Source organism: Aptenodytes forsteri, unplaced genomic scaffold (genome assembly GCF_000699145.1).
Source record: "Aptenodytes forsteri isolate BGI_AS27 unplaced genomic scaffold, ASM69914v1 Scaffold486, whole genome shotgun sequence".
Taxonomy (NCBI): domain Eukaryota; kingdom Metazoa; phylum Chordata; class Aves; order Sphenisciformes; family Spheniscidae; genus Aptenodytes; species Aptenodytes forsteri.
This window is the reverse complement of record NW_008795717.1, coordinates 900,476-926,482: the sequence shown is the minus strand read 5'-3', so window position 1 is coordinate 926,482 and position 26,007 is coordinate 900,476. Positions and strand designations below refer to the sequence as shown.

The window sequence follows — 26,007 nt, the reverse complement described above, 5'->3', positions numbered from 1 at the left end:
TGGATAGGCAGTAGCCTCTCCATAGCTGAGCAGCAGACAGTTTCCACTCACAGGTCTTACTCCATCCTCGCACCCTTTTATAACTTTAGCTCAGAAACTGCCAAATATACCCCAAAGACAAAGATTTTGGCCAAGAATACAAAAAATAAACAACTTTTCTATTCCCATTGAGTTACAGGTCATTCAGATTACCCTGATCTGAAGTGGCCTTTATTTCTGTTGTTGTCTTCCATTTCCAAAAGCAGGTCCGCATCCAGAAGGGTTAACTGCAGCTTCTTCAGGCGCTGCATATTCTACAATCTCCATCAGAGCAAACAGATCGCCCTCTCACAGGAAAAAGGTGGTAATCAGCCCAAGTCGCTGACAATTTTTTTTGGTGCACGTAGGGAGTGGCGTAATTAAGTCCGGAAATTTGAGCTGACCCCAATATTAGCTTGGGAGATGACTGAGAAGAGGTGCAGAGGTGGGTGGACCTGGGTGCCAAGGCCTGACCTTATTGGACCCAACTCTGCACAGGTCTCTGATGGCTACAGAGGGCCCCCAGCCCCTTCCTCTTCATTTCAGCTTAAGCACTGTTCTTGGCAACATAAATCCCAGCGGGTTTTGTGTCTTTTTTGTGTGCAACGAGCAGGGGCAGTATCTGAGGATGTTTCTGCTCCTAGTTAATGTTGGGCATGGGTGGTGCTGGAGGACCAGACTGTGGAGTCCCCATGTGCATGCATGAAAGGACAGAGGCGTTGGGCTCTGGACCGCGTTGCTCACTGCCTTGCGCTGTCCTCACAACCTATGGTTCATCACTTGGACGGTGGTGGGATGGCAGCATCGCCGCTGCTGCCAGCCTGGCACATGGTCCACCGCCCCTTCCCACCCTCGCGGGCAGACAACATCTCACTAGACAGACCCGTCTTTGTGGCCACTGCCTGAAGAAAGCAAAGGCCAAGTCTTGGGCTGTACCAGTCGAGACAGGGTGAGAGGGCAGCCAGGAGGGAGGAGTCTCAAGAGCAGGGAGGGCAGCTTGGACAGGTCCTGTCAGCCGTAGCAGAGGGAAAGGGAAGAGCGAGGCAATGGATGAGGATGGAAATGGCAGTCAAGAGGAGAGGAGGACCAGGATTTTGGTTCGGGAGAGGCCTCACCAGCAGTTTCAGGGGGAGAGAGGGATAGTGATCGGAGGGAGGAGCGGCTGGATAGGTGACCTTGACCAGAGGGGCCCTGTCCCCCCCCGCGTGCCTGCCGCCCCACCGCCCCTTCCCACCCTCGCGGGCAGACAACATCTCACTAGACAGACCCGTCTTTGTGGCCACTGCCTGAAGAAAGCAAAGGCCAAGTCTTGGGCTGTACCAGTCGAGACAGGGTGAGAGGGCAGCCAGGAGGGAGGAGTCTCAAGAGCAGGGAGGGCAGCTTGGACAGGTCCTGTCAGCCGTAGCAGAGGGAAAGGGAAGAGCGAGGCAATGGATGAGGATGGAAATGGCAGTCAAGAGGAGAGGAGGACCAGGATTTTGGTTCGGGAGAGGCCTCACCAGCAGTTTCAGGGGGAGAGAGAGGGATAGAGTGATCGGAGGAGCGGCTGGATAGGTGACCTTGACCAGAGGGGAATTCAGCCTCCCTGCCTGTTATGCAGGGGGAATGGCCCATGGTCAGGGAGACTCCTCTGTGCCAGAGGACTATGGCACAGGAACCTTTGTGACCAGAAGGAGGGAAGGCTGCGGCTGCCCGGGGAAGACAGTTTTATATGCCAGGGCCTGAACTAAGCACAGATTGCAGTGGTCACAGCTACCACTGCGAGAGATAAAGACACATTTCACTCTTAGATAGCATCTTACAAGCAGTAATTAAATTTTTACAACACCCATGTGAGGTAAGTGCGTAATAATCACTCCTATTTTAAAGCTAGGAGAGGAGAGAGGCCAAGTGGCTTGCCGAAGGCCAGGTGGTGAGTCAGTGGCGGTGCTGCCATCACCAACCAGGAGCTCCCGGTTCCCAGCCCGGCCCGCGAACCGCAGCAGTGGCGTGGCAGCCTCCCTGCTGAAAGATGAAAGCGAGCTGATTTCTCAAGCGCTTTGATGAGAGAAGGAAGGTTAGAAATAGCCTGCGGCTGTTTCTAGAGAAAGTGTCAGGGCTGAGGAAGAATTTCGGAGGAGGGGAGCAGGAAAGGGGATGGTGGTGAAGTATATTGATACGAGTGACTACGAAGGGAAGGGAGCCGACAAACCAGAACCCAATGACGGGGAGGAAAATGGGTCAACAGGGAAGGCAGATTTTCTTGAGAGAGGCCTAGGGGAGAGGAGGGGAGGCAGCAAGAAAGGAAAGAGTGGCGAGAAGGGGATAAAGAAGGAGCAAAAAATCCAGTGAGAGTGTGCACGGCAGCATTTGAAAGCTGTTGCGTTAGGAGGCAGAAAAAGAAATGCCACTGAGCGTGGGGCCTTACAGTGCCTGGGTGATTATAACCACACCATTGTCTCTTGCACAGCAGCTGGAGATCTCAGAGCCCTCCGCAGAGCTGGTAAGCATCATTACCTTCATTTCACCTATGGGAGAACTGAGGCTCGGAGCAGCGAAGCTGCTTGCCTATGGTCACGCAGCAAGGCTAACACATTATTCTGGTTTAAACTATTACAATAAATGCAACTTGAAGTAGGAGTAGGACAGACAGGGACACACAGTTCTCAGTGGCATAGGAGAGAAAGAGAGAAGAAACAACTGATGTTAGCCACCCAAATCTATTTTTTATAGCTCTGGAATACATAATGCCAAGTAAAATGACAGGTGGAGGCTGTGAGCTTTGGAACCTCTGTGCTTTAAACTACAAGTTAAGGAATACTAACAGGCAGACACACCACTATATGCACACGCACACGAATACCTGTGCACACAATAGCCCTGACGCTGGCGTTGGTGTGGTCCATGCCCTTAGACAAGTTATTTCCTCAGTTTTCCTCCTTTCAGCAAAATTAAGGTAACAATTTGTACCTACAACTACAAAATGGAGACACACCTATACTCCAGAAGACTTTCACAACACCAAATATTCTTAGGTTCCCAAAGTGCTTTGAGATGGGATAGGATAGGATAGAATAGAATAGAATATTTCAGTTGGAAGGGACCTACAATTGTCTGGAAGCTGCACATGACCACCATCCTGGTGGAGTCATTTGTTTGTGGTCGTTATATGCCACAGGGCAGAAACTATATGTCTGACAGCCTGTGGCTGCGACACCAGAAGGAGCATCATCTGAAAAAGTAGAAGCCCAGAAAATAGCCACCAGTGTTACTGGTGGATTGCACTGTCTGAGATAGCATAGTGTTTTTAGGGCCTAAGAAAGTGAGATGCTTTTGTAAAAGTTCCTCTTCATTTCAAAAACCACCTTTCCTCACCTCTTCTTTCTCCTTTTCTTCACAAGAAATGAAGAAGCCGCAGCTATTTTTACCTTAGTTTGAGGAGGGCAGAGAAGCATCCTCCAGTATTAAGTGAGAGGAGAAAACCAGCGTAACATATCTGCTGAAGGAATCAGGAAAGAGCAGTATAACAGATAAGGCCTATTTTTAGTAACACTCTTTTGGTGTTAAAGTTTCCACCATTTATTCCAACTTTGTCACCTCTTCTTCTTCCTCAGCTACTCAGGAGCACCAGAGGCTCCCTCACCCCACCTCTCCCTCCTCCTGGTGCAGAGGGCCATGGCACTTCAGCTGTGCGGTGCTACCACCCTCTGGCCACCGTCAACACCGCAGTCCTCCATCTGCAGACGTGCCCTGAACTCATCTGCCTCATACATCTTTGTGAGATAAATGCCGCCTTTCAGTGTACCCAGTAAGGAGAGACAGTGATTAACACCTTCTGATGCAGCTCTATGCAACACCTGCTTTAGCCGCTTGCTTTTGTAAAGAGACTTCATCTGGGTGAAGGATACAAAGGTCGACACTTCCAAATGTGTTGGTCCTCTGCTGGTCCAGCGAGTTCATCTCCTCATAACTCCTTGTAAGGTTGCACCATCCATATTAGAATGGTGGCCGATTCCTACTTTGAAGATGTCTTCTGTGGGATGAGACATTCCTGGGTCATTTTGAGATTAAAGTGTTAGAATGGCACTTCCCATGGTACCCTGAGCAAGACACTTTATCTTTCAGCACCTCAGCTACACAGCTGTAAAACAGAGATTGTATGCCTTAGCTCTTGCACATGGATGATGGCACGATGAATTCATGAATGGTTTTGATTGCACGGGCATTAGGATATAAAAACGCCAAGTTGCGTAGCAGTCCATCCATGTCATTCTGTACTGACACTACCAACATTGAGACTCCTGCACAGATATTTGTCAGTGGGGGCACCTTCTGCCCATCAGAAGTTGCACTGAGACCACTAGCTCATTACCCAAGGAGCAGCAACAAGCTATGGAGTGGGAAGGACTAGAAGAGTAAAAAAGAATTTGTGACCAAAGCCCAAAGTACTTGGAATAGGAGAGCTATTTCGCATACATCTACGACATCAGCAGACTGAACTTACTTTGCTGAAAAATTCCCAACTTTTCGTATTTTATGCAAGAAAGTATGCAATGAATACAGGCATAGAGAGAAAAACAGTCTCATAAGCAAAAAGGTGGCTTCAAAATTCAAAGGGCACATTACAGCATGATACTTTTTTTGTGGCAAGCAAACCATATTTTTTTTTCAACTGTTACAGGACAAGGAAGTGTGAGGAGCATAAGTGACAAAGTGCTTTCCTGAAGAATCGTACCAGCTTTATAGCTCTTTAGGAGTGATGGGAGGATCACTCTGGCCATGTCCTGTTTGAAGGAGCAGTGAAAGCGTCCATTGTTCTTTATCATTTCCTTGTTACAGCCTCTCCTTACAGGTTACAGGTCAGCCCACCCTTTCCTACTAGTGTTGTGGGTAAGGCTACAAGGAGGGCTTATTTAGATTGTGTAGTGCTCACCGGGACTTCACCCAAACTCCTCACCTGCTCTCCAAAATCTCTTTGAAGAAGCTATTAGGTTTGTGACAGCAGCATACATGTGGGAGCATGCAGGGTCACGTCTCAGTGACCCTGTAAAGAACCTGGTTCAGTAAAATGTCAGAAATGGCCATTTCAGTCAGGTAAGAATTTAGCTGTGCTGGTAAGTCAGTCATTTAAGCCTATATGTAGATTTTTCTGTTGGTAGAGCAATTCATACTGGAAGTGGTTTTGGTTTTTTTTTTTCCCTTGATGCAATAACATTATAGTACAACAATTTGTGTGGACCGTGATGTTCCAGTGTAAGTGTATCCATAGTATATAGTCTATTTTTTGCCTGATAACAGCTATATTGGCATTAGTATTTTTATACAGGTGTTTGCAAATCCACATTAGAAGGTTAAACTACTGTCCCAGCGGCAGGGTAAAGTCCTACAATTTCTATGTGTAGACAACCCCCGAGTGCCAGCAATGCTATTTAATTTCTTAGGTTTAAAGTGGGAGGACTGTTTAGAACTCCATTGTATCTTATGAACGCTGTCTCATTTTGTAGCAGTTGAGATGTCCTTGGGAAAGGGAACTATTCTGTGTACCCCACCGTGAATTCCCCACCAGAAATGGGTCTGATCCAAACAGCTGACAAAAAAAAGATCAGATCCAGGATTGCTAGTACCATAAGTTCTCACTGATCAAGAATCTCGTTGCTTAGAGAGCGTCTGTGTAGTCCTGTGGGCCTGGCATTAGAAAGCAATGGAAATGGGGACTGGTTTGTTACATTCCCCCTTCTAGGCCTGGGAAAGTCTCAGAAAGCGAAAGTTCCCAAGCAGCCAATTTCCATGTGGTCACATTCAGATGCCGCACTTGCAGGTGGTGCGGCATTCCAAGTCTTCCTCAAGAGGAATAAAAAAACATAGGAACGACTATACTGGCTCAGACCAAGGATCCATCTAGTGCAGCATCTTATTTCCAACAGGGTCCATGAGCAGACACCTGGGGAAGAGTAATAACGGGTGAAGCACATGTGATGTTTTCCGCCAAGTTACTTCCCAGGCCTTGACTATTTTTAGCTGAGAGCATCTTCTGAACCTCATGTCATTTGTCAGTAACCCTCAATAGATTTTTCTTCCAAGTAGTTGGCTAGTTGCTGCTAGAGCTCCTGTAAGGCTTTTGCACACATCACATGCTTTAGCAAGGAGTGCCACAGGTTTACCAACACCTGCATGACTGCCATTTGTTCCCAGCCTGCTCCTAAAAGCATCATCTGATGGCCCCTGGCTCTTGTAATGGAAAAGGTAATGAAGAGTAGCTTTATTCACTCTGTCAACGGCATTCATGGTTAATATAGACTTCTATTATATCTCTATATTTCTCTTTCCTCCTCTTCTAGAGGAGGGCCCTTGTATAGATGTGTAAATTTTGTATGCTAGGCTGACATTAAAAAAAAATGCTGGACACAAATGTATATAAATGAATCTCTATCCATATCTGAATGCTAAACAGTTCACAAATTTTTCCCCTTTGAAAAAAAGAGAAAAGTCCAGTAACATCTCTAACACTTCTCAAAAATAAACTACCCCTTCTTTTCCTTTCATCTACCCTCCTGTCCATAAGCAAGTGCTCATTTATTCAAAGAACAAAAACAAACAGAAAAAAACACATCTACTATGCCCACCATTTTGGTATGGAAATGTGCTTCACAAAATTAAAACCAAACAACTTTCAAAGCAGCAGTCTTGACACATCAAAACTCGTCTTTCCCTTTTTCACCTCCACCCACGAGAGAGATCCTGGCTACCTGCCCAGATGAAGAGGGAGCCATGGCAAACTGAGGCATCTTGGATCATGCTTTTCAATGGCCAAAACTGGCATGTCACAGGCTGTGAAAAGGAACGAATTTCAAAGTTGAAGGAACTTTCTACGAAGACTGTACTTTACCTTTGGTTCCTCTCTGAGGACCGACAGCAAATGTGTATCTTCAGGTGATCGTATTTGTGGCAAGTAAATCTATTGGCTCTCTATGCCATGGTTTGACTTTGGGGGTACTGCTGCTTGAGCCATTTTCTAATGTTCATGACATCATGCCTTAAATAATAAAAAACAAAAAAATCCACAACTTAATCACCCAGTAAAGAAGATTAACTTAATCAGTAAAAGATTTCCCATGCTGCAGCTTATTTTCTCAGATGATGTGTGTTCCTTTTGGGAGACAGATGCTCTACTTCATTTGTTATATTTGATGGAAATTACAACACCTATTTGTAATCAAGATAAGGGATTGGATTCTGTTGCTCTATGGTCTAAATCTCTCACTAGCTGAGTGGGTAAAAACATGCATAAGGCTGAATGACATATCCTCGTGCTTCACGGGTAGATAGGTCTTCCATCAAAACCTGCCCAGACAGCAGAGGTGAAGAGGTCATGTCCTAGATGTCCCTCCTTGATACACCTTCCCACAGATGAATCTCCCAAGACATAGATAGTCCTTTCTCAAACTTCCTTACAAGCTGGAAAACTTCAGAATATCCTTGCAACAGAAATAACGTGGTTTGTTGTTGTTTTTTCTTCCCCCCAGCAGCGTGTGTAGTTTCTACAATGCCTTTCTCTCCAATGATCCCAAGTCAACAGGCTGGCTCCTATATTATTTATTGACCCCCAAATTGTTCTAGCAGCCCACCAGCCAGCAAGTCTGACCAGCACAGCATAGAGGAAAGGACCAGGAAAATCAATAAGTATTACAGTTTAAAGGTAGTAAATCTGTAATGAAGAAAGCAAGGAAAATTGCAAGTCCAGGCTTCCTCCCTGAAAGCACTCACCACCAGCTGGCTCTATTTAAAATGCCACGTTTGATGCCAAGTGCTACATTATTGTACAAAAAAGAAGCTGATTGAAAGGTTGCTTCCTAGTTTGTGTGAGACAGAACTCAAATCATCTAAAACTCTAGAGGTCAGTGCCATGAGTGCTTGATGAGTGACAAGACTTTCTGCAGTTTGCTTAAGAAAATTGATTTTTATGGAGATGTGTGTGTGCTCAAGCAAGAAAAAAAGTTTCACTCCAAATGAAAATAAAAATCAGAAGCTGACTTTTGAGATTTTTCACCTCTTTTCCCAATCAAAAAAGATGAAAGGAAAAAGGTGGGTGGGAAAAGCCCAAACTTAAAAATATTTATTGATTTAATTTATCTAAAAGCATCAAGTTATCTAAATCAGTTGTGAAAAATTTACCAATATTTTTAAAAAAGTAAGACTATCAGAATAAAACTTATCTACCCTTTTATGAAATAACACTTCAGCTTCTTCCAGAGGCTAAATGGCTGGCACCAAGATCAGCAGAGTCCTATTGGACTCCAAGGGAGAAAGAACATTTAACTGTACATACAGGCTGCTGCAATGAGTGGATCTATATGGCAATATAGAACCAGCTTGTTTCATAATTTGGTGTTTTAAAATACAGATTGTCTATAAATCCTCAGTTTATAGATGGTTCAGTGACAGCAAACAGAAAAGAAGTTACCTCAAGCTGTTTGTAAAAAGGTAAGTTACATGGATCCGTGAAGACTCTCTTAAGGTGTACGAGAGAGTCTCTGTGCGCTAAGACTATTATGAATTAAAGTTGTCTTTGGGAACCAGAGATAGCTTATGAAGGAAAACGCTGTAATCTTGCACCATTTTCTAGAGAAGGAAAATTGAAACAGCTGATCTTGTCAAGGTATTTTAATCTATTTTGCATATGAGTGAGTCTAATTCAATGGACCCCCTTTAATAAATTTAATATTATTCAGTCATTTAAATCATGGTCCATGCCTGTCTACGCTCCACTCTCCCCCCTCCCTCCCCCATGGATGTGATATTAGCTTTCCTGAGGCAAAGGCACGGGGACAAATGGGAATAAATGTGCAGGCAAGAGCCACAGGCATAATGGCCCCAGAGGTGATGTCCTTCAGTAACCGTATCTTCTGATCTCCTGAGCCTACGGTCACCAAAGCCAGGTTCCCGGCCACGTGACAGGACAGGAGCTGAGTCCCTCCACAGTGGGTCACTTTGGACCCGAGGGAGGTTTCTCATCATCCTGTCCCCCATCTGGGTCTGCGACTGCCCTGCACGGCTTCAGAGCCCGCAGGCCGCACGTGGTGGGTCAGCAGGCGTGTGGTCACCAGCGCACCAGCAGTGGCCCCTGGGCAAAAAGCAGAGAAGCAGCAGCAAAGGCTGCAAGAGGGGCTGATAAAACGGGGGCATGAATTTCACGCTCACCTCGTGAGACTTGGCAGGTCTCTGTCCCTGAACCAGGCCAGAGCCTTGAATTAATTGCTATGGCTCTCCCAACACTAACTTTGGTATTTGCCGAGGCCCTAACTGGATTGCAACATGATGGATGTACACATACCCTGTTTCTATAGATAAGATAATTAGGAAATAGATCAGGCATGTGCATGTTTCATGTTCCAGCAGCGTTTATGCTGAAACATGCCTATCTGTGGGAGGACCTCCTTGGCCTCTTTGCACCAGGTGGAAAGCACAAATCTTTGATCTGAGCTCCAGGTGCTGAAGCAGTTTGAGATGCCTGTGCAGAGCGTATGCTGATGCGGCGTGATGAGGATAGACAGATCCACGTGTCTGACAATTGTATAAAAAAATACCATTATTACCTGGATGCAGTGAGCCACAGTGGGTGAAGTGCCCAGCTGGGCAATTGTCCTCCAAATGGCGATGAACAGCTGATAAAAAAAGATGGGAACTGTTCCTCGGTCCTTTCAAATAGGTGCATGATTTCAAATCAAAGCTGCCACTTTGCCCACTGCTGATCATAAATTTGTCCAATGTGCCTGGAGGCACTGCTCAACCCCAGAGCGCCAGACCGTACAACTGTCACGGTGTCGTCAGCAGCGTGGTACTACAGCGCTATCCTTACCTCCAGGGTCCCAGGGAACACAAAAGCTTGGGGTTTAGTACCTTGCTGGGGGAATTTGCGCATGTGAGTTCACCTCTCTGTTACAGCTTTCTCGCAAAACATAAATGAGAATAGTGGTAAAGCAGCTGAGCACGTACAGAGGAAAAAGGCAGCACGGGAGCTAGATATTATCATTGCGTAGGAGAAAAGGTTTGTTTTGTCACTTAATTTACCACCCTCAGAGACACAAATTCAGAACGCACATAAGCTATAATACAACCAGGTCACATGATTTGAAAGGTGAACATGTTTATATGGATCTGACAGGTGCTAATGATGGCTTTCAATTGAAAAAGGAATCCTGGAAGAGAAATTGCTCGTTAAACAAGTCTAACAGCATTAATGTTTTCTAACAGCATTACTTTCCGGAGCCAGGTGTTGCAAAATATAAAGTGTCTTGGTACCTTTATTTAGGAGAAGATCCTTATGAATGCGATAATCTTTTAAAGTCCAATTTTATTGTACAATGTGCTTCAACCCATGTTTCCTATGTATGGTTCATAATGAGATTAGTGGAGTGTAAATCTTCATGCCATTTAAATAAATAGTCTCTCGAGTGTCTGGCATTAGAAATATATTGTTCTGTATTTCCCTACGGGCACTGATGCTGCATCCTGTAATTGTAAAGTGTTTATCTGTGTCATATTACAAGGCATTTGATTTAATTTTAAATGGGGGAGTTTCATCTTTTCTTTGTTTTGACCATCATATAACTTGGTTAATTATGATTTGTTGGATATTTTTTTCCATTTGCCACGAAAAGGCCAAAGTCTTTTGCTTAGTATTTCCAAAGTAGCCCATATGGAGTGGCCATCGGCACAGTGCATGGGGCAGCCACTGACCCAGTACAGAGAGCACTGTTGTAATGTCAAATTTACCCCATTAATCTTGTCTTTCCAGATTTCAATTTATATGATTTCTCATTCACACAATCTGAATGGTTAATTCCCATATTAATATTCTTATCCAGGTATCAGAACAAGCAGATATTTCCTAAGTTTCCTAACTCTATTGACTCATTCAGTACTGGTCAGTTCTTAATATGGCCAAGCAGAATTCAAAGTAGAAAAAAAAACATAACAAATTCAGATGCCCTTTCCTTCCTCAAATGGGGTTTAATTCTGCTGTCACCTTTACTGATGGATACCAAGAAAAAAGCATTCATTGCAATCAATAGAGCTGGGGGTCCAAATCAGTTGTTCCCCTATCACTTCGTGGCATTGAGAGGGAAAGATCTTGCTTTAGTGACTGGACATTCATCTCATCCTTCCGCAGGTGTCTGAAATGGGTCAGAGGAACAGGCAAATTATCTCTTTGTCCCCACTGACTATGGCAGGAGTTTAGGCAATTAGCCAGTGTCATGCAAACATATATTCCAGGCTGTTCCATTTGCACTTGCGTGTATTTGCCTTTGCTTCATATTACTGTGGCAGGCCCATCACAGCTCCAAGGCTAAAAATATATCCAGCAGGGGAAGCAGTGCTGTCTGGTTCCCTCTGAGGTGCAAACAGTTACAGGTTCATGGCATCTATTGTAATAAGGCCAGTGGCTTAGCATAGGAGGATTTATATCAGCATAAAACTGGAGTAAACTCCAATAACTTCATCAACCCCTACTTTTGTTGCGACTATCTTGTCCACCCCAATGCATTTCACAGGATGTATAGATTTCCCTTGATAACTCCTGCACCAAGCTCCAACAGTTTGAAGCTCAATAAGACCAACTTCTTCAGAAAATTAGTATCCCTTCTTGGTTCAAAGCCCCCCCAGTGTGAGTTAACTCTTCCACATCCTAGGTAAGAGTCTCCTGTAGCTCGTTGCCCCACTATTAGACACCATAATAGTATCATCTTGATTCCCGGTAATATTCTGCTGTTGAAAGAAACAGGTGTAAAGTTTTTACTAGAATTCATTGTTAATATTGAAGTTACTACAAGTAAACAACTGCAAAGGCGTTGTCTCACATTACAGAACATATTTTTTGCTAAGGCACTGCCACGATGGGTTTAACAGTGTTAACAGTCCCCGTGATTATCAGTCATGGTAATGGTTGATCAATGATGAAGGATTTGCTCCCCGTGTAGACACTTACTTAAAACCAGCAAGCTCTAAAACATCACCAGCAAAATTTACTTCATGATGTTGTTTTGCCAAATGAGGGATCTGTGATTAACCTGTCCTTCCCTGCCTCCTGCTGCCTGCTCTAAGTGCTCCTAACTCTCCGGTTCAAAGCCCAACGTGACAGCCTGCCTCTGCCTGCGCTGGAGCCAGATGAGGTGACGCAGCTGAGGGAGAGACCTTCCTCTTTGCAGAACTGGATGGCCTAGCCTTCAGCGTGTGGCCTGGCAGAGAGGACAGCGTTTCCCTTCTTTGTCGTATGACTGGGTCTGGCATGGGCCCTCGTCACATAAATTGACACTGAGGTTGCTCCTCATCAGATGATCTGGTGTGGGGATGTGCCACCCAGGATATGGCCCAGTCAGCCGTCGTCATCCTCCCCCCTTCATATCCACGCATCTGCCCCTATTGGTGGTGGGGGTTTTTTTAACTTTCTTGTTTTGCCTGTTCGAATGAGTATTTCCATGCCTTTATCCACAGCTGTTATTATAATTTCTTTTAAAGCAAGAACCAAGTTTCTCAGCTAATTACTGGGCTGTAGGACCTGAGGCTTTAAGAAAAATAAATAACCATGGCAACTGATTGACAGCAGATCCATGGCTTCTTTTACCACCGTTAAAGAAATATAACTAAAGCCTTAGAGGGTTTTTTTAGATTTTCTGACTCCTCATCTAAACCAATTGCAAATTCTCCAGAGCAATGCCACGAAGGCACTGACCTCTTGAAGCAGAGCAAGTTCGTTTCCCCCATGAGAGAAAAGGTACACAGCCCCAGGAGGACCAGCTGGGGCTGGCACAAGTGGCAAAGGAGGGGGGCAGTTTGGGCAGCGAACTTACAGGGATCTGTGCCCAAATAAGATCAGATAGCCAGGGCTGAGGAGCTTGTCTGCACGTGACTCCTCCTCAGCTGGAAAAGGCAGATGCTAAGGAGACTTTGCTAATTTCCCCTGCCTGGAAACCTGTAATGAGCTCAGAGCAGAACAGCAAAAGGGCACATCTGTTAGTTTCTCCTAAGCTAGAAAGGGCTGAAAGCCAAGAGAGATGTCTAGGGGTTAATTTGCTGGCCTGTCTGCAGCACAGGAGAAAGTCTGAGCCCTGGAGAAAGCCTGGTGCGCTCTGAGAGCAGAGAAAGCTGGTGAGTGTCACTAGGAGCTTAAGGGTGATACAGCTTATGGGACAGGAGAAAGGTTTGTTTCCTTCATTCGTGCAAATGTTCACAAAGAACTCCAGTTGATCGTATCATACACATTCAGTGCTGCAAAAGCCTGTGTTCGTCCATGGATGGGATGCTAAAAAATATGCTACCTTGGCACATGGCACCGGCTGTGAGGGAAACTGCTGGATGCAAAGCCTTCCTGCCCACTGACGGGCAGAAATAATCTGCGTCTAGACAGTGCCTGCCATGATGGGACATCTAGAGACGCCCAGGGCACTGCAGGTAATGGAGGTGCTGCAACCTTGTTAGTGTAGTGATTTAACTGGGATAATGTCTTCCCTTTCCCAGCCAGGTTAATTAGCCAGTGCATCCAGACTGTATCTGGTACTCTCAGGTAACATGTATACTAATAAATGTGGTGTCCCCAAGACAGTTCTTTGGCCCTGCTGCCAACTGGTATGGGACAGCCAACAACCCCACTGTTAAGCTCACCCCTCCAAATCAGCCTGATTGCAACCCAAACCTCCTTTGAGGAATGATCCCTGGCCCACATTAACTCCTGAACCATGCCCAGCAGCGTGCTGGTTGGTACAAACCAAAAGGTGCCACCAGGTACTGGTCTAATGACTGGACAGGGTAGGTGACTGTGTTCGCATAGCTGGGGATGTTCCCTGACACTGTTTAAATTGCTAGTATAGGCGCAGCCACGGTGGCTGGTCTTTGTAGTGCTAATAGGCGCTGAACTGACTTAACCGCTGAGCCTCTGATCCTGAACAGCCCTGCTGCTTAGGCGCTACACACGACAAACAACAAGCAAGGACACCTTTCCACTTAGCCACGGGATGCTCGCAGCTGCGGGAAAGTGCTATGTAAGATTTGCAAAAAATCTAAAAGCTCTTGAAAACAACTCTAAGTACGTCTTTAGATATTTAGGTATATTTATATATGTAAAAACCTGTCCAAGTGATGACCAAATCTAAAGGAAAATTGCAGGAAAACTAAAAACTTCAAATGCTGATACAAATTTTTTGCCGCAACCTTCATCTGTCCTACAGTACACTGCCTTGGTGTTTTTCTTCATGCCTGAAAAACATTACTGCCTTTTAATCCAGAGTAAATGCTGCCATCAGCTTGGTGTTTTCCTCTTCTCTTTCAGCTTTTTGTCCATTCTAACATATGTTCCTACATTAATTTGCCATATATTTCCTATCATTTCAGTCTCCAAAGAAGAGAGTGTTGGCAATATTTTTCAGTTAAAATGCTGATTACTGCTGCATCATACTCAGATGAAGTTTCTGCATTTCAGAACAGTCAAGAGGTTTCCAGGACTGGTTTGTAAACAATTACCACACTTTTGTTCTTCACCAATCACCACAGCATAGTAAAACTTGTGGGCCACCTTTTATTTTTTATGGTATCTGATTCAGACCAAAGCTTCCAGTTTTGCCTTTGTTAGTCAACCATACTTCATATTTTATGAAAGAAAGATTTGGGGCTTTAAGGGTTTTTTAGTCTTGAGTCAGTGGTCTAAGGCAGTTCTTTCTATTCATCTTTATGTTCATTCAACCTTTAGGGAAGTACAGAGCTCCTCTGTGATATTGTCACTCTGTGGCCTTACTGCACACCAACTGTGCACTGCTTTTGACTTGAAGTGTCACTGCTCTACATGCAAAGATTGGACTTTCAAGATGTTGTTGGCCTCAAAACATTAATGAAGAGGGTGGAAATTTGCCTCCAGATAAAGACACCCACTTCTATGTGTCTGTCAGTCTGTATGTGTGACCTAACTAGCCTGAGATAACAGGGTATTGGGACTGGTGGATATGGCACAAGGTCTATGGGAGACCCAGTGACCTTCTGTAGCATTGGCTGGAAAGCTGGCAGATATGGCATGACATCTCAGATGGCCCTAGGTGCCTGGGATTGAGAAACTGAATTGCACTCCTAGTCAATATGGTCAAGGGAGCCTAAAGAACAGTTCATCTCACTCTAAAGAAGTCACTTCATGGCTGATCAGATGAGTCACCCTCTAGGATCCTTCAGTTGTATCACCTAGAACTATATTGACTGTGGAGACCAGGGGAGCACAGGCATCACGCACAACTCTTTGAACTCAGTCCCACTTACAGAGCCTTGCCACCAGTCCTACTCTAGTCAGATGGCGTTGCACAATGCCAAAAAGGCCTGTGTCAACTAGTGTTGTGAATTCTGGGTTATAATCACAATTGATGGTTAAATAGAAAAAAGTTTCACAAAATCCACACCATTTATTTTTTGTTGGAATCATCAAAACTAACTCATCTCACTCCCCTTTCTCTTTCTGATCCCAGCACTCACCATCTTTGCACTTTGTCTCTGCAGGCATTCAGGAAAGCATCCTGGAGCTGTTAAGATCACACTGCAGTAGTATGTAACCCCCATGCAATTTCCAATTTCTTTCCAAGCGTGAGAGTACATTCTGCTTGGAGAAACACATGATCCTATATTTAATCTTTAAACTTCTTGTTGTTTGTTAAACTACTATTTGAAAAACAAAAGTCAGTTAGCTGCCCTTTCCTGGAGGCAGAACTATTCCAGAATAGATGGAACAGGATTAAACTAAATGTAAAGCCTTAGTCACTTGTGACTGTTGCACATCAGTAACAGGCTTTCTTAATATGGACTTGTGCCCTCCAATAAACAGATGCCTGCATATCACAGAAGATAATCAAGCCCAAAGTCTAGGAAAACTGTCTCCAGCCAAGACCACAGGGATTTTATAATTAAGCACAAGTTGTGAATGCGTGTCAGTAGTCTCAATCTGGAAGACAATATTTCTGCGTGGTCAGTGTAAAATGCAGTTTTATGAAAGTAAAGAAAGAGCTGAATGGGCATTTATTATTTACTCTCTTTGAAGGATCAGCAATGAGTCATTAAAATGTTAGTTACTGTTTTAAAGTTTTGCCACTTTATAGAAGATTAATAAAATTTATCATTACAAGCACAGTCTCTTTTATATGCTGAAACTGCTACAACCACCCTGCTACTCTCTTTTCACAAGTCATTTGCTTTCTTCATTTCATTTCTGTCCTTGTTTCCAAGAATACTGTAGAAAGTCTCTGAGGCAAACTGCTTCTTTCCAAGAGCTGGAGGATGGAGTTGTTCAGTTGTTACTGTTTGTGAAACAGAAGGAGAAGAGCACTGACCAAAGCCAGGAAATTCAGAATTCATGTGCAGAGCAAGCCTTCAATAAAAAAAAAAAAAAAATCCTTGTTCAACCTATTCTCAAGCCAAGTACCTCATCTGAGTAGCATTGCAAAGCGAAAATTTTGTGTCTTGCTTTAGTAACACTACACGGACAGTAAGAAATGCCAAAAGTGGGAAATGCAATGTCCTTAGCTTGGTCTGTGAATCAGGAGGACTGGCTTGCCGCTTGTATAGTGCTCATCCTCTGTCTTTTTCTATACCGTTTTTGCGTGACTGGTACTAACTCTGCTCGGTAATGTCTTATCCGGAGTTTTACTCTCCTAGTCAAACCCCTTCAAAGGAAACTTCACCGGCTTTGAATTAGGTTCTGTAAACTGCTCCCGTTAAACCCACAGGCTGAATTTGGAAGTCTAAAAGACTAAACACTCCACAAACTTTTAAGTTACAGTTTTGGACTGCTCTACTATCAATTCATGTATTTCATATAAGCTATCAATTAATGGACAAATTAAATTAGGAACTAAACTTCCCTACCACTTTCCCTGCACGCTTTTGGCAGTTGGCAAAACGTACTTGTAGGAGGTTTGGCTTTTCTTTCTCTGAAGGACAGTATACCAAAGGCATCATTAGTCTCCTACTAACGGAGCAGGTTTTCCGGCTCCATTTTCAATATTCTGGTGACTGTCACTGGTTTCTTGGTGTGCCTTTTCTTTATACATACAAATTGGTAAAAATGTTTCTTTTTTTAATCTTCAGCTGGATACCTTATAAACATTTCTCAGAATAGTTACCGGTTATTCCTGGGGGGGTTTTAATTTGAAAGGTAAAGTAACTGTCGAGCAATATTTTGGAGCCATCTGCCTCCCTTGTGTTTTGAGAAATCAAATATCTCCATATTGCACTGTGCTGCTTTATACATACAAATTGGTAAAAATGTTTCTTTTTTTAATCTTCAGCTGGATACCTTATAAACATTTCTCAGAATAGTTACCGGTTATTCCTGGGGGGTTTTTAATTTGAAAGGTAAAGTAACTGTCGAGCAATATTTTGGAGCCATCTGCCTCCCTTGTGTTTTGAGAAATCAAATATCTCCATATTCCACTGTGCTGCATGGCTGCTATTAATATAGTCACAATATCACCCCAATGTGGGTAAGGAAAAGTACTCTTTTATTACTTTTACAGGCCGCTAATTCATCTGGAGCAATATATTCAATTAATACACAACTCAATTATCTGATAGAAGGTTAGACAGCAATATATCACACTGTATTCAGTGAAAAAAGACAACATTTAATCATCAAGCATCACTTCAAATATGCATTTATTTTTAAAATTTGCTTGGTAATAGCAAGAATTCTACTTTCCTTCCACCTGACACTCTTTTAAAACCATGAATTACAGTTTTTCAGTCTCTTCTTTTTCAGATCTGAACTAGCCTTTCTCCACATTACTATGTGCCCATCTAAAATCCCAGCTAGGTTCCTACAAGCTGTGTGCAATGATGTTTCAGCTGAGTCCTTGAGGACCACAATCTGAGACAAGCAAGCCGTTCTTCCGGGAGCTGGCCGGTGGGAAAGCAAGCACATGAAAAGGAAAGCCTTGTGATTAGGATTCTGAAGATCTAGTTCAACTCCAGGCTAGGCTTTGAATATGACATTAAGAAAGACACTTCACCTACCTTAGGCATATCCTCAGCTGGTATAAATTGCTGTAAACTCACAGCATCAGTGGTGCTATGTCAGCTTTACACCAGCTGCTGAGCTACTCTTTTCCCTCTGAATTCCCTTACACAAAGTGATGGCTTGTTTGCATTTACTAGGGCACTGCTTGCTTTCTTTGTCCCCAGGTATGTTTTTTTTCTATGAAGACTGTAACCTGCTTAAGGGAAGGAATTCCTCTTACTCTGTGTTTGTACAAGACACAGTACAACAGAGACCTGATCTTGCCTGGGGCCTCTAAGCTTTGTAATACTGGTTATTCTTTATAATAATTAAACATTGTAAGCTTTTCAAAAATGAGCAGTAACTCTCCTTTAGTTTGTTTTATTTAGTGGGCAGTAAGAAAATACATTGGAGTTTCCTCTTCCTGATGCCCAGAAACCTGGAGGACAGCAGAGTGCAGTATTTGTAGTAGAGCAGCAGTTTCTAGATGACCACATTTTTGTCTGCCACTGTGTATTGGCATGATGTACCCCACTTAAGAGTATTAAGTCATTTCAAGAATAATGTATTGGACACTCAGCACACTTCAATGCAGATAGTTTCAAAACTCGCTTTAGCAATGGGGGAACCAAGCCACAGTCAGGTTAAATGACTTACCCAAAAATCACATGCTGGTGGTCTATCTAATGGAGGATGTATCCCAGCGCTCTTCATCAAATCATCAGAAGTTTTTGTGCCATGCAGTAGGAACTAGTAACATTTCCATGGTTTAGACATAAAATATTCAGTGTCCCTGCTCACTGGAGTGAGTGAATAAATTACCCGTATTTTGGGAGCACTCACTGTGTTTCCATACAAGCCTTATGCTACTGAGCACAGGTGTTGACACTCAGCTACCAGAACCACAGCCTCACCTAAACTCAGGATTAACTCCCTACAGCTGATGAGTGAATTAATGCAAAGTGTTTGGGTTCCATCTAGTGGTTACAAACTCACCAGCAGCTGTGTCTCTCAAATGGGCTGCTTTTATCCCATGCCTCTCTCCCAGGACCCAGGAGTAGCCGTGACATAACACAATTTTTACTATGTCACCACCACAGATTTGGTTCCCTAACTTAATTTCTGACCAGTCTTTGACCTCTTGACTTTCTGAGTCATTTACACCCTCAGGTCTTCTGCCTACCAGCCACTGCTTTGGTTTTGCTCCTGCTTATGGGCCAGGAGGCATCCAGCGAGGAGAAAAGCTCCAGTCTGGTACCACAGCTGTGCGAGATGTTGGTCCTGCAGCTGGAAAAGGAGATTAGGAAGACCCAAGTGAAAAATTCTTGTGCTTTGCACTGACAGCATGAGATTTGGTGGGTCTGATATGAAGCAGAGAACAATTCAGCCAGCAAACTGCATTATTATTCCTGATGGTTTTTTGGTCATTCAGTTTCCATCCTTTATGACTGGAAATTTTGTGGATTTTTTTTTTTTTTTTAACTATCTAAACATTTGGTTTGGGTTGGCGCTTAGCTTCATTTTAATTAGTTTCATTTTTCCATCTCTTTAAATTCTTATCATTTTCCTCTACTATTAGGTTACTCCACAGGCTCTAAATCGTAGTAATCTTTCATCTAGCCCAAAGAGCTGCAAGCAGCTCCTGCAGATTTTCAGCATCCCACTACCTCACAGCAAGGGGGAGACTGAGGCGCTCAAGAGACTCACCATCCTGCCTTCACTGTACTGTTAACTCTTGTGAATTCAGGCTTACGCTAACAACTGGCAAATATTGGGCAACGTTTGTAAAGACTACTAGTAGAACAAATGAGCGACTGGGATAAAAGGACTGTAGCAGAGCATGCTGGCCACTGTAACAAGAACCTTTAGGTGATGGCTGGAAGGTTTTGGCCTGCACAGAACTAGAGCGCTAAGAGGAAATTGTAATCTTGGACAATGCAGACAAAAAAGACCTGGCTAATGAGAATATGGGAATACAGAGTTCAGTCCGTCTGTCCTTCAGAAGTTCAAAGACAGATAGCTAGATAGGAAAAGCAGCAGACAAGGTCAGCTGGCCTTGAAAAAGGGCCTTTTTCAAGCAAGCAAGAGAACCTGGAAGCCCAGAAAAAGGGGCATCTGCAGGTCATAAAAAGCTGCAAGGAGGCATGAGGCAATGCAGCACAGCAGGGCCCAGATGTGGATGTGGTGTTGGAGGAGGCAATAGGCAGTGCTAGAAGGATTAGCCCCTGTAACAAAATGCAGAACATGCTAGACCAGATGGGGCTGACAGGAACAACACGTCCTTTCCACACTGTCCTGTTCTCTATGCACCTGTGTTCATACGACTGCAGGATCACAGTCCTTAGTAGACTACCTGAGCTTTCAAGCTGAAATCTTTAATGGAGGGCAGAAGCTGCTATCACTCCTCCTCCCCTCCTTATAGAATCACAGAATAATTCAGGCTGGAGGGGACTTCTGGAGGTCTGCTCATCCAGCTTCCTGTTTACAGCAGAGCCATCTTCAAGGTTAGATGGATTTTGCTTAGGACCCTTTCTAGTCAAGCTTTGAATAACTCCAAGGATGGAGATGCAACAGCCTCTCTGGGCACCTGTCCCAGTGTTAGACCACCCTTACTGGGAAGAGCTTTTTCATCTTATTTAATTGGAATATCTCTTGTGTGTGTCTGTTGCCTCTTGTCCTTTCCCTGTGCATCTTGAGAGTCTGGATGCTTCTTTTGTGTAACCATCTCCCTCCACACTTTTCATAGTAGAACACACAATAAGGTCTCACCTTTGCCTTTTCTGCTCCAGACTGGACAGACCAGTCTCTTTCAGCCTTTCCTCACATGTCACGTGCCAGAGCCTCAACCAACTCAGTGGTCTCCCATTACTCTTGTGCCAGTATTTCATTACCTCTCTTGTACTGGGGGGGGGCAAAACTGGGCACAGAACTCCAAACGTGGTCTCACATGTGCCAAGCAGAGGGGAAGGATTGCTTCCCTGGGCCTGCTGGCTACACTCTTACTAACACAGCCCAGGATGCCGATGGGCTTCTTTGCTGCAAGGTCACATCACTGGCTTACCCTCTTACTAACACAGCCCAGGATGCCGATGGGCTTTGCTGCAAGGTCACATCACTGGCTCATGGTCACTGGTTGCCCACTAGGAACCCTGGGTCCTTTTCTGCAGAGCTGTTTCTTAGACAGTCAGTCCCAGCCTGTATGGCTGCATGGAGTTACTCCCTTCCAGGCGCAGGACTTTGTATTTGCTATTGTTGAACTTCATAAGATAACTGTCAAGATCCCTGAGTGGCAGGCCTACTTCTCAGCATAGCAACTGCTCCTCCCAGTTCCACACGATCTGTAAGCCTTATAAGGGTGCACTCATCATTTAACAAGATGTTAAGCATGATGTTAAATGAATTTCCAGGAGGGTTTGCTCCATAATCTACGAGGGGACTGCAGCTTGAACTGAGGTTATTTCCACATGCAGGGTCTTTCAACATTGCTCCGTTTAAAGGTTCGCGCTATTAAGTTTTCCCTAGCACCTCTTTGCTCTGACGTGTTGAGAAAAATGTGATCCAGAGCTGAAAATTTTCCCTCTCTTTTCCTACTACCACCAACCATGAGAATGCCACTTGTATTGGAAAATTTGCTTTTTGGTTTAACTCTACTGACACAAAGGCTCCTTTGGCTGACATAAGCTTACCTGGAGGATTTGCAGTCGTAACTATGACAGCAAGACCCTTTTAGGGGTGCTCATGCCCCAGCCTTGGCAAATGACCTAAAGAAGCTCACCTGTTAGAACAAAAATATGAGTGCACAGGGAGTGTATGGTTCAAATATAAAAACTATCTGGAAGACAGGTGCCCAAAACTGATTATGTTAAAGAGGAATGTGATCATCACCCAGATCAAACAGTAATCAGGGAATTTCAAGGAGGTTTTTGAAACAAAGAAGCAGCATGAAAAGAAGTACAAGAGAAGCATGAAAATTTCTAACAAGAGGGGAGAGACCTTGGACTGGAAACAGCAGCAGCCAAAACCTGGTTTGGCACTGCCAGAAGTCACCCTGCCAGCATCCCGACTCCTGCTTAGGCCACAACATAAGTGCAAGTAGGGGAACGCTTGATTCCAGAAGGATGGGGGGGGGGGGTTGCTTGTCCTGTGAGAGGAGAGGTTTGTGCATATACCTGTGTGACTCTGTGTGTGTGTCTGCATGTGTGTGCAATTAGAATTTCTTGAAATTAGTAATAGAAGGATCTTTAGAAATGCGTAGGTAGTTACTGAGATTTCATAAGTGCCTAGTATTGTGGTTTATTATCTGTTGCATCACCAACATTGGTCCTTAATGTATAGATCACTGATTGCCAGTTAAATATGTGCTGTTAATTAATTTATAAACCCCTTTGATCCTGTTTTTTATTTAAATTATTTGAACTGAGCACTTCTTCCCTGAGACAACCCTCACAGCAAGGATTAGCCCAGTTGCATCGACCTTCTAACAGTGACCTCCGCCTTCTGTAATAGAAGGCGTCCCAAGCAGCAGTCAAGCCATGAATGTTAGTATGCAGTTAGTAAATTTGGTGATGGACAAATGTTGTTGCTGGGCCTGGCAGAGGCTGCAGAGATGAGGAGGGAACTTCATCCAATAGCTCATTTTGCGGGAATACTAATCAAAATATTGTATCTGCCTAACTTCACAGAACAGGGTGCTTCAGTCAGCCCTCTCAGGTTCCTGGTGTAGGCCCCTGAATGTCCAGCTGAAGCACAGTCTAAGAAAGATGCTTTACCTTAGATGGTGTGAATATCTCCTTAAATGTCTGCTTGAAGGGTCTGGAGAACAAGTCTTATGCGGAGCAGCTGATGGAACTGGGGTTGTTTAGCCTGCAGAAAAGGAGGCTCAGGGGAGACCTTATCGCCCTCTACAACTACCTGAAAGGAGACAGTTTGTACCTGAAGGCAGTGTCGGTCTCTTCTCCAAAGTAACAAGCAATAGGACGAGAGGAAACGGCCTCAAGTTGCGCCAGGGGAGGTTTAGATGGGATATTAGGAAAAATTTCTTCACCGAAAGGGTTGTCAAGCATTGGAACAGGCTGCCCAGGGAAGTGGTTGAGTCACCATCCCTGGAGGTATTTAAAAGATGTGCAGATGTGGCACTTAGGGACATGGCTTAGTGGTAGACTTGGCAGTGTTAGGTTTGTGGTTGGACTCAATGATCTTAAGGGTCTTTTCCAACCTAAATTATTCTATGATTCTCTGATTCTTGTTTGAAGTATGATGGTTGATAGCTCTGCCCATAACTGGCTCACCTATGGAACAGCACACAGTTGGCAAGAAGAAAAGGACTCATGTTTATAAGCTGTGGCATTGTCTGTCATCCCCTGTCAAACCTATGGACAGAACATCAGTTGAAGCTGTAGAAAGTCCGTTGCCTGTGTAATTAATACATCCCCTGGACATCATGAGTTCCTCCAGAAAAGCTTTTCCAATGCAAGTACTCCCCGTAGTGGGCAGCAATAGAGAAAAGAGAGGTTTTCATCATTAGTGATTGCAATGGAAATCAGATTTATAAATGGCAATAAACAGAAAAAAAATTAACTTTCTGAACTAGGAAAACTTGTAGAGAACTGCTAGTCTAGAGAGAACTGAACAGATGAATGAAAAGACCAGTTGGTATGCAATGCACAAAATAAAGGTCTCTAAAGACAGTTATTAAAATTCTCTTCCACCATGAAGCCAACAAAAACAGTGACTGGAAATAGTTCAAAAGCAAGCCAGAGATTTCTGAACAGACTTCTCCATGAATCGTAGGCTGAAATTTGCATGGTCTTTGCTGATGAAGCAGAGTTTTAGCTACAGTGACTCTAGATTCTGCAGAGGTTGTAGGAGTGGTCCCCATGGCAAAGAGATAGGATTTTATAACTAGCTCTGGGTAAAGGTAATACCCCATCCACTAGGGAAAGCTAGACTGATTTAGTGCCAGACTTGGCTGGTCTGCAAAAGAAGCTTCTAATCGGGGACTTCCTGCTAGTCCAACCAGGGGGGTGGCTGAAAACTACGTCAAAATCCGTTTTGGTGGTTGCTGACTCTGCTAACCTTTTCAAAAAGTATATGCTTTGCATGACAGTATGCTTACCTTTGTGGAAAGTTGAGATTGCTGAAAAGAAGACCTCTCTTCTATTAAAAAAAAAAAATTACTGAAAACCAACGAGCAGGTATGACTGCCACAGCATCTGATCAGCCTGGTACTTTGGGGCCATATGGTTAAATTTTCCTCTTTTGGATATTTCATTGGGACTTTATTTTGCATGCAGTACAACTTCCTTTTTTTCTTGCTGGCGACGCACTCAATGGTGACCCACCAGTCCTAACACTGTGGTTTATTTTCATTGCTGACTGTTGGGACCGACCCATAAAAGCTGCAGTGACTAAGAATACACCCCCCTGTGTTGTTCTGAGGCATCAGCATTAGCCAGACGTGTCCTGTTCTCACTCCCACAAACCACCACACTACAACACACGCAAGAAGAGTGGCAGTTGGGTTGCTTCAGGCTTGAAGCTTGGTCACGTCACTGACTACAGAAAGAAGGTGGATCTGGGCTTTCTGGAAAGCTATTCAAGAAAATCCAGGCAACATTAAGCAAGACCTCCAGGCAAACATAAGCCATGAGTGGTTCCAAAGGAGTGAAAGCAGCTTTGGAGTAAGAAACAAGTGGCAGCCACAGAGATTCTCATGTCATGGGCTAGTGCGAGGCCACGCCATACAAATATACGTGAATAGGGGGGCACCGTTGCTTTGCCTTGTTATTCATAATTTTCCTTCTCCTCCAAGTAAGGAAAGGCACAAACAAACCCCTCACGACAACGGCACAGACTCCTGGCACAGAACTGCTGTGAACAGTTACTAGCCACAGCATCCTGATGTCATCCCCCTTCTAGGTGTTTAGCTGGTCACCGGAAAGAGTTTAGCTAGCTGAGTCCAAGGCCAGCTCCTTCACTGACCAAAGCTGTTGTGAAGAAAGCAGGACGTGAAGGCCTGCCCCTCCTTTCCCTTGAGAACTGCTTTTAAGCTGAAGCTTTACTGCCAGCCCCTGCCAGTGCTACGCTGCAGCTGGGCAGCAGCTACATCCGTGCTCAGCCTCAGACCTTCACCAGTCTGGCCCTGACCCAGACCCAGTGGCTCTGCTTCCCAGCTTGAGCTCGGACCTGCCCTGTCTCCTGCCCTGAGCTGTGTCCGACCTTGACTGCTGTCTCCAGCCCTGATCCCGACCCGGACTTGCCACTCTGCGTCAGGGCTCCCTGTCAGAGGGGTCGCCCACGGCTGGCTTGCCTCGCTACCGTGCTGTGCTGCCAGCTCCCCTTCCCGCTGCTCCCTGACGCCTGCAATGCGGTGCAGCAGCTGGAGAGTGAGAGAAGCCATAGCCCCATGAGTAGCCACTGCACACCACTTGCCAGTGGCCAGGCACAGGCACGACTTTGGTGCAGCTGCAGCCCAGCGCAGGTGGGAGTCAGGACGAGACTCTTGGCTTAAACACAGTTCCCAAGAGAAGTGGGGGCAGCCCGCACAGAAATGCCTGCCAGGTTTGTCTCAGAGAGCTCTGTTCAAGGCCAGGCAGCTGCTTATCAGCGTTGGCTCAGAGTCCAGGCAGCCGGGCTTCTTGGGGTGGGATGTGAATGCTGCCAGGGCCCTGACAGTTACTTTTAACCCCGCAGTCACAGCTGCACAAAGAGTACTGCGTAACAGAGGGCATGGTTAGATCACCTAGTCTAGGGAACACGTCAAGATACTCTTCCTTATACCACGTACTAATGGCTACACAAACAGAAACTGGTTTTGTTTGAGAGAGGTTGAGCGGAAGGATCTGCAGAGGTCAACAGTCGACAAGTTACCGTTGTTAAGTTGTACAGTTGGGTGCTGAACTGAGAGCAAAGTAAGCATATAATGGTTTAAGGTAAGAAAGATTATATGGTCCCTATTAATGGAGCAATAAGAGCAGGCAACCTTGTAGAGTTTG

At 44.6% G+C, this 26,007-nt stretch overlaps 1 protein-coding gene across 1 annotated transcript in view; it reads right to left on the bottom strand.

Annotated features, from left to right (window-relative positions):
- ETV6 (ETS variant 6) overlaps positions 1 to 25,412 on the bottom strand; it is a 176,666-nt gene extending 151,254 nt beyond the window's left edge. The window contains exon 1 of the mRNA XM_009283555.2: positions 25,232 to 25,412. Within this exon, the coding sequence (XP_009281830.1) occupies positions 25,232 to 25,412 (181 nt within the window). The remainder of the gene's footprint in view (positions 1 to 25,231) is intronic.
- Between the last annotated feature and the right edge of the window lie 595 nt (positions 25,413 to 26,007).